The 8030-nt window shown below is 41.9% G+C and overlaps 2 protein-coding genes across 2 annotated transcripts in view; one reads left to right on the forward strand and one right to left on the reverse strand.

Moving 5' to 3' along the window:
* Window positions 1-4396, forward strand: part of LOC134333488 (zinc finger protein 574-like) — a 4420-nt gene extending 24 nt beyond the window's left edge. Inside the window, exons 1-2 of the mRNA XM_063015482.1 lie at window positions 1-72; window positions 1587-4396. The exon at window positions 1-72 is cut by the window's left edge and continues 24 nt beyond it. Coding sequence (XP_062871552.1) covers window positions 46-72; window positions 1587-2345 — 786 coding nt within the window. The 5' untranslated portion in view covers window positions 1-45 and the 3' untranslated portion in view covers window positions 2346-4396. The remainder of the gene's footprint in view (window positions 73-1586) is intronic.
* A 1662-nt stretch (window positions 4397-6058) lies between these two features.
* Window positions 6059-7063, reverse strand: LOC134333487 (epidermal differentiation-specific protein-like). The gene has a single exon (XM_063015481.1). The coding sequence runs from the start codon at window positions 7061-7063 to the stop codon at window positions 6059-6061; it is 1005 nt and encodes a 334-aa protein (XP_062871551.1).
* Window positions 7064-8030: the final 967 nt, after the last annotated feature.

Here is an 8030-nt window from a genome sequence, read left to right on the forward strand (position 1 = left end):
AGAAGCTGATTTAGTTCCTGAAGTGTGTTGTTATTTGTGAGCGGGATGAGTTCGGGCGGTAAGGATGAAGAGGTGAGTGAGGTTTATATAGTGGCTGTTTGAAACAGTTAGCATAGCAGCTAACAACAACAACACACACACGTGGAACTGGTGCAGATTTATTCAGCATTAAATTAGTGTTTATGGAAGTGGGTATAAAATATATCCTGATTACAAGCACAGATTAAATAAAGTGTTCCTTATAGATAGCAGTAAACATATATTTCATTAATCAATCAGTGTACTTTAATAGCCTCCCCAGTCACCAGATCTAAATTTAAAGGAGAACATGCATTTGCTAGACTGGGAGATTTGCAGTGTGAAGTGTATCAGACAGATCTGCTCCACTGATGTGATGCAAACATGCCAAACTCCTGAAGGAATCTATCCAAGGCTGTTTGGGGGCAGTAGGTTGGGTAAGTAGGGTGGGGTTGGGTCGTGTTCTTACTTTGTATGAAAGTGGACATGAAACACTAGATGTATTTCTCACTATCTTAACCGCTTATCCAATTGGGGTGGTGGGGGGTGTTGGAGCCTATCTTAGCTTTTCAATGGGCACAAGGCACACAGTTACACTCTGGATGGGGCACCAGTCCATTGCAGCGCAGATACACACACACACACACCCATTCACCTATAGGGCAATTCAGTGTTTCCAATTAACCTGGCTGCACGTCTTTGGACTGTGGGAGGAAACCGAAGCTCCCGGAGGAAACCCACGCAGACACTGGGAGAACATGCAAACTCCACACAGAAAGGACCCGGACCACCCCGCCCGCCTGGGGATCAAACCCAGGATCTTCTTGCTGTGAGGCGACAGTGCTACTCACCGTGCCACTAGATGTATTTAGCATTAAATAATACAAGATGGATTCCACTCTAAAAATCCTTACAGATTTAACAGTCAGTAAAACTAGATAAAAATAATGTATTGTCATCTTGTCCTAGCAAAGCGTGCAACATCATAAAGTTGTTTTCATTAATTGACATTAACCATTAGCTTTCATTAGTCAATGGAAAATAAGAAAAGACAAACCAAACATCCGTTGAAGGGTGGTCACGTTTGCATTGCCCTTTTATAGGGTAAAAAAAACAAAGATTGTTCACTTTCATACTTTGCCACTTAAGCAGCAAGCAGTCATTCTTCGATGTTGGTTAGCTGCACTGAAACGAAAGAATTCTCCAGGTAACCGCCATGCGAAGGTTTGTAGCGAGCACTTTGTACAAGAGGACTATGTAGAGGAGAGGGTTTTTGAGTCAGGGGCGCTGGTGGTTCGCCGGAACAAAAAGCTGAAGTCTGCGGCCGCTGCCTCTATGTTTGATGTTTCCTCATATAAGGTTGGGCGTACCTGAAATCATGGCTACACAAGGGGGCAGTTAGAGCCCCTCTCAAAGCAAGTCGCGGTCGGAAATGTTACTAAAATATTACTAAGCACCAGTGTCACACTCCTAAAATCTGACACATTTTATTTCATGATTTAAGAAAGTTTGAAGGTCACATGTTGACTTTATTATCTAACTCACGTGTTCATTTTTTGTCTCTCTAGCCTCTGACTTCTGAGACATCAGAGATTTCTGAGTCAATGGAGGTAACCGGTGCGGGCGAGGCCGAGGTGAAAACTACAAATAACTCTGCTCTCCCAATACATGTCGGCCAACCCAAAAAGTCCACTGTGGAACCTCTTCCGGTGTTCCCTGAGTTGCTGAGTGGGCAGGGTGAGTACACGTGCAAAATGTGTAGTGAAACGTTCATATCGCTGGCGCAGTTGGCCAAACACATGCAGTTTCATGACCGCGACCGGCCGTACCCATGCACCATCTGCGGCAAACGCTTTCTGACTCGCAGCCACCACGACGAGCACCAGCGCGTGCACACCGGCGAGCGCCCGTTCCTGTGCGACCGCTGTGACCGTTCCTTTACCACCCACCACAACCTCAAGCGCCACCAGATCATCCACGATAAGGAAGAGGCGTATCGCTGCACAGTGTGCGGCGTGCTCTTTTGCCAGGAACACCAACTGGGTAACCTCAGCGGCATCATCCGTGTGCTCAAGCAGCACGACATCATGGAACCAGAGAGCTTTCTGGAACTGGAAAGTAAAATGATGCTTGAACCGGAGATGCATGAACTGGAACCTCAGCTGAGGAAACAGAAGAAGAAACTGAAGCACACACACCCCGGTTTAGATGAAAACTGCTCAGATTTTACTCTACAAGAGAAGCAACCAGGCACGGTTCCTGAAATAGTTCCCACAGCAAATTTCAGCATACGACAGATTGCTTACGACATTGAGGTTGTTTTGTAAGTGGTATAAAGTCTCACAGTGCGTCTGCGTTCACATGATGCGCAGCAAAACCACTGTTGTACTGGCTGTAATATGGTTTCCTATGGAGTGCTTACATTACTGCTGCGATATCAGTGTTGTGCGCTGCACAGATTTATCACTTTAGGACTCGGTTTTTACTGCTTGTCGCTGGTTGAATTTTAACCCAGTTTGCTGCTGCTGCTGCCGCTGCCAATGAGACACAATTGCCAATATGACATACGGCAGTTCACAAAACCTTGAACTTTATAATTCACCATTTAGATCAACATGGCATTAAGAGGGAAAAAATACAGCATAGTGACTAGGAAGCTGTGAAATGGTGAAATGGCTCATCCTGGAATCGCATGTGGCTTCGTAGCTCCTCAGTATGATTTTACTCATCCTTAGATTAATATAGAATGTTTCATGAAGCCACTTCATTCTTTTGCTGGGCTTTTATTTTCTCACGCCTCTAAATAACGATGCTGCAGAGCGTTCCTGTGTAAACTAAATACATGCAATGCTGCTTGTAAATAAACCATCAATACTATTACTAGTGTTTATTACTTCAAGCTTGGTGCTCACTGGCACAGCCCACAGTAAGCAGTTTTGCTGTTTATCATGTAAAAGATGTAAAATATGCACCTAGCTTCACAGTGAACGAAGAGCAGAACACGTATCATGTGAAAGCCACGTACAGCTGCGCCATCGTGGACATTCCTGCCATCGGTCAGAAAGTGCATTGATTTGAGTTTCTGGTTTGTTTGTAAGCAGGTTTCATTTTCAGCAGTACATTTAGCCACTTACGGTATTTAAACACGTAACACCAGTATTTGTGTATTACTGTGTCAGGTAATTACCTTGGTAATGTGCTGTTACTGTAAGGGATGCAAATGCTCCCATATTTAGGGGTTGCACACCCCACTTTATTAGAGAAATTGGAATAACCTAGGTTTGCCTGGACAGGACCAGTGCTGTGAAGTGAATACAGTAACAGGCACTATGATTTCTACATTGGGAAACACTGTGGCAAATAATAATTGTAAGATACAAACACATTGTGTGTGAGTGTCTCTGAACTGTTTCAATACTTTTCCACTATGCTCTCATACCCTGGTTTAAGCCAAACCTTTATTATCTTACTAATTTGTTCCTTATAAGTGAGGATGGGTCCACACTTTTTGTGTATGTTACGATATGCCATACTGAAGTCGGGTTGAATTGATCAGTCAGTCTTTTTTGACAGAAAGCTTACAAACATCCAATTGACTTTTCAATCCAGAATCTTGTGCATTATATTTTTAAAGGAAAATGTTGTTTATATTCAACTAATAATTCAAACCAACTGATGTGTCAAATTTGAGTAAAATATTATTTGTTTTTCTTTTAGTACGTATCAGCTTCTTAAGTACTTAACATCCTTTTATAGTCATTACCTATCAAAAGTTTTTATTTTATTATGGTTACTTTTGAGGGTGGGCGGGCTGAAGGGATTCCTCATTACTGCTGCAATGACTGCATCCGCTGGCTGGTCGAAGGCCCCTTCACCGAGTCTCTTTGTACGCTATACAGACCTCTGTGTGAACCTGCCCTGGGTAGAAAAGTAAACTTTTTGTTCTCTGCTGTTGTGTTAATATTACTGCTGTTCAGCTACTTTCAAACTGAATCATGAGTATCTTTGTGTTACAGTAATGCATCATAAAAGACTCGATTTGAAAGTGACCGACATCATGATATTTATAAAGGTTTGGTTGTCGACACCAGTGTGAACGTGTCAAGTAGAATTCACTGCTGGTCCCTCAACCAATGGTTCAATTCGGCCTAACACAATTCTTTATGTTTTCATAAAAAACTTGGTGTGTGGTTATAGGAACCATGTTTCATGTTTTATCAGATCTGCTGGTCAAACATTTCAATAAAAAAACCCACAAAAATTTGCTGTTTGCCCCAAGGTATGTTTTTCTGAGAATATGCCTCACATTTTACTGTATGTATTGAGATGATAGAAAACCATACATGACAAATAGGATATAATAAAGTTATTAGATGAAGTGACTATTTTGTGTCTTTTTTCTGTCTGATCAACTGGAACGTGTATTATACACTTACAGAAAATTCTCTGGCATGAGCTTTTAATTCTTTGCTGGTGACTGAACCCATGTAGGGCTTATTTGACCTTGACCACTAAAAATATGTATGTGTGTATGTGAGGTTAGGGAAGGAAAAAAAACTTTAACCACACTGAACCATCAAACCACATTGTCTCCATCCCTTTATTCAAAGCTGTGGAGTATATCCTTTTTAAAAATCTATTTTTTAACACAAGTGGGTTGGGTTAAGTGTAAGTTCTATATAAATAACAGACAACAAGACCTTAATTATTGAGAACAGTTTATTAACTTGACAACTATTTGTAGAGTAAACAAAACATACCAAAATAAACAGAAAATGACATGAAATGTTTAAGTGCCCCAAAAATGTTGAACCAGATCACCCTGAAGAAAAACAAACATCTGGAAGGTTTAAACGTATCTCATCTGTCTGCTGTGTTATACAGAGTAAACAAAATGTACCAGAATTAACTGAAAAATGACATGACATGTTCAAATACCCCAAAATGTTATAATTGCTACCAAATCATCTCAGAATCTTTAAGCTACTATTTTATTTCCATCTGATTCATAAGTTCTTTTTTAATTATCTATTTTTTCCCACTTTTTTCCCCCAACTTTTATCCCCATTCTAATCGTGTCCAATTACCCTGATTGTGTCCTCTATACTGATTCGACCCTTTGCCGCTGACTGAGGACGCCACTCAACTGACTTGCGCCCCCTCCGGCACACAGTCAGTACAGCCTGAATTTTTCACCTGCACGAGCCGAGTTCATACACCGAGAGACACTGCGCACGGAGGGTCACACCCCCCTCAAAGCCCTGTGCAGGCGCCGTCAGTCAACCAGCAGGGGCCACAGTTGTACCAGTTATGAGGACCTATGCTCCGACTTCTACCCCTAACCCTGAACAACAGCCAAACGTTGTTCATACTGCCGCCCAACCCAGTCGGAAAGGTAGAGCTGAGTTTTCATACGATGTATGTAGAAACCCAACTCTGGTGCGCTAGCGTACTTTATCGCTACGCCACCTGAGCGGCTTGATTCATAAGTTCTTAAAGCAACACATTATACAGTCAATAGAAAACACATGACATGAATTACTATGTAAAAATGCATCTCACTAAGCAGATGAATAAAAGTAAACTGGTGAATAAGAACCAGATCAGCCTGAGAAAAACAAACAGCTGGAAGGTTTAAACGTATCTCATCTGTCTGCTGTTATATAGACTAAACAAAATATACCAGAATTAACAGAAAATTATATAAAATGTTCAAGTGCCCAAAAAATGTTATAATTACTACCAGATCATCTCAGAATCTTAAATCTTTAAGCTACTATTTTATTTCTCCGATTCATACAGTTTTCAAAGCAACACATTATACAGTCAATATAAAACACATAAAATGAAATACTATGCAAAAGTGCATCTCATTAAGCAGATGAATAAAAGTAAAGTATTGATTAATAACCAGATCAGCCCAAAGAAAAACAAAGATTGTTTAAACATCTCTGATCTGTCTGCTGTGTTATATAGAGTAAGGTACCTATAATCACCCTGGTGTAGTAACTTTTTTTTTTGTCATGTACCCGTTGCTGTGCTAAATGTTCTCCTCCTTAAATTGAGTGCTGATGGAGGTCCCTGATGAGGACCGGTACTCTCCATACTCCACCTTGGTCGTAAAGCCTCTGGTGATGGTCAGCTTGACAGGGACCTTCACATCAATTGTCTTCCTTATCACGTACACAGTAAGTCTGGTTTTTGGAGGGATGACGGCTGGCAGGGTCACTTTGACACCGCTTCTCTCGGTTCTGGTGTTGGTCTGGCCTCTCGCCACAGTCCAGGATTTACTTATAGACAAGTTGTGTCCTACTTTTGAACCAAAAATGTCGATCTCAAATGACATCCCATAGCTGACCTCTGTTGAACTGCTGAAGTTGAAGGTCTCAGTGATTGACCCCTCGTAGTCTCGAGTAAGCTCTGTGGAGAAGGAACGCTCATGTGTTCCAGGGTTGTCACCGCTAGCTTTGTCGATGGTCACAGAACTTTCGCTTTCTGTCATTTTGTCCCACAGGACTTCTGCTACTACGGTGCCTTTTCCTGGCATCAGAGGTCTCAGATGGCTCAGTCGGTCGTTAAACCAGCCATAGTTGGACAGTTCTTCTCCAGCTCTTGCCACCATCTGGGCTCCACCACGGTCCACATCCTGGTACAGGACCCAGGCTCCTCTCTGCACCCTGTGAGACGATGCTCTATCATTGAACGTTCCAAGACACAAGTTTGTCTCACAGTTGATAACAATGCTTCTGCCTCTGTAGTTTGAATCCTCATAGAGCGTGATCTGAGGATTTGATAGGTCCTCTCTCACCAGTCTCAGTGATGAAATACTGTCATTGGATTCCACCATTGCATATTCTCCTTCCTCGTATACACGCTGGGAGCCACTGTAATTGATATTTTCGTATGTAACCCATGGATTACCGATCACCTTCAAGGAGGAGATGCAGTCGTTGAAATTCTCCGTGAGCAAATTGGAGACGTCAGAGGTGAATTCTTTGCTCAGGGCTCCGAAGTTAACGTGCTGGTAGACGATGATCTTGTTCATGGTCTCAGGAAGACGTGATCTGACTGTAGCTTGTGCAGAGATGTGAAGTGATGAGACTGTGCTCGGCCAGTTCTTTCTGTGTTTATGTACAGCTGCCCCCAACCCCCTCCAGTATGGGTGGTTTAAAAGGACCTGCGGATATTAGTGGTTTCATAACTCAGAACTTGTTTCTGCGTGTCGGCCTGAGATGGAACCAAAAAAAGCAGACATTTACGCTTAATTTCTCACGTACACAGATGTCAGAAAAGTCCCACAATATAAACTGCTCTGGGTTTGGCTTCTGCCAAAAAAAAATAAAATAAAATAAGAATAAATTATGGAAAGCATCTCAGAAAGGTGATGTGCCATCCCAAACTGGCAGGCCTGGTAAAGTATATCTTGGCACAGATCCTGCAAGTCTCCTGGATCCAGCCACTCAACCCCAGGATTCTGCGGACTTGGGTTCATTTATTATGTTTACTCAATGTCTGTGAGGAGTTGGGCTTGTTTTTTGTGTGTTTTCCACCACCACCTTATAGCGTGCAGAAGATGGATTGGCAGCTCTTATTCATTCAATATAATAGGTGAATGAATGAGTGTTTTGTGATGTGTAATAAATTAACCAGGCTGGTTAAAACAAGCTTGTTTTTTTATTTTTATTTTTATTTATTTTTTTATTTATCAAGTTTATTTGTTCTCGCTTTATGGAATGGCCTTCTGGGTAATTTACTGTTAGAACTTGAGTAGGGTTTTTACCCTGCAGGCATTTCACATGGTATCTTTCTACCCACACACACGTACACTCACGTACCACCTTATTAGGAACACTGTACTTACACAACATGGTTCTCAAAACAGCCTGAATTATTCAGAAACGTTTTGCATCATGTTGACATGACTGCTAATGTTAGTGTTGCAGTGTGGCTTCACTTGTGTAAATTACTGGTCAGGGCCTTGGTGAGTCCAGTGCTACCTGAAAACTGGGTGA

This window comes from Trichomycterus rosablanca, chromosome 19 (assembly GCF_030014385.1).
Source record: "Trichomycterus rosablanca isolate fTriRos1 chromosome 19, fTriRos1.hap1, whole genome shotgun sequence".
NCBI lineage: Eukaryota > Metazoa > Chordata > Actinopteri > Siluriformes > Trichomycteridae > Trichomycterus > Trichomycterus rosablanca.

What these genes read in the sequence shown, in the direction of transcription:
- LOC134333487 (XM_063015481.1), bottom strand. Translation starts at nt 7,063, where the DNA reads ATGAACAAGATCATCGTCTACCAGCACGTTAACTTCGGAGCCCTGAGC.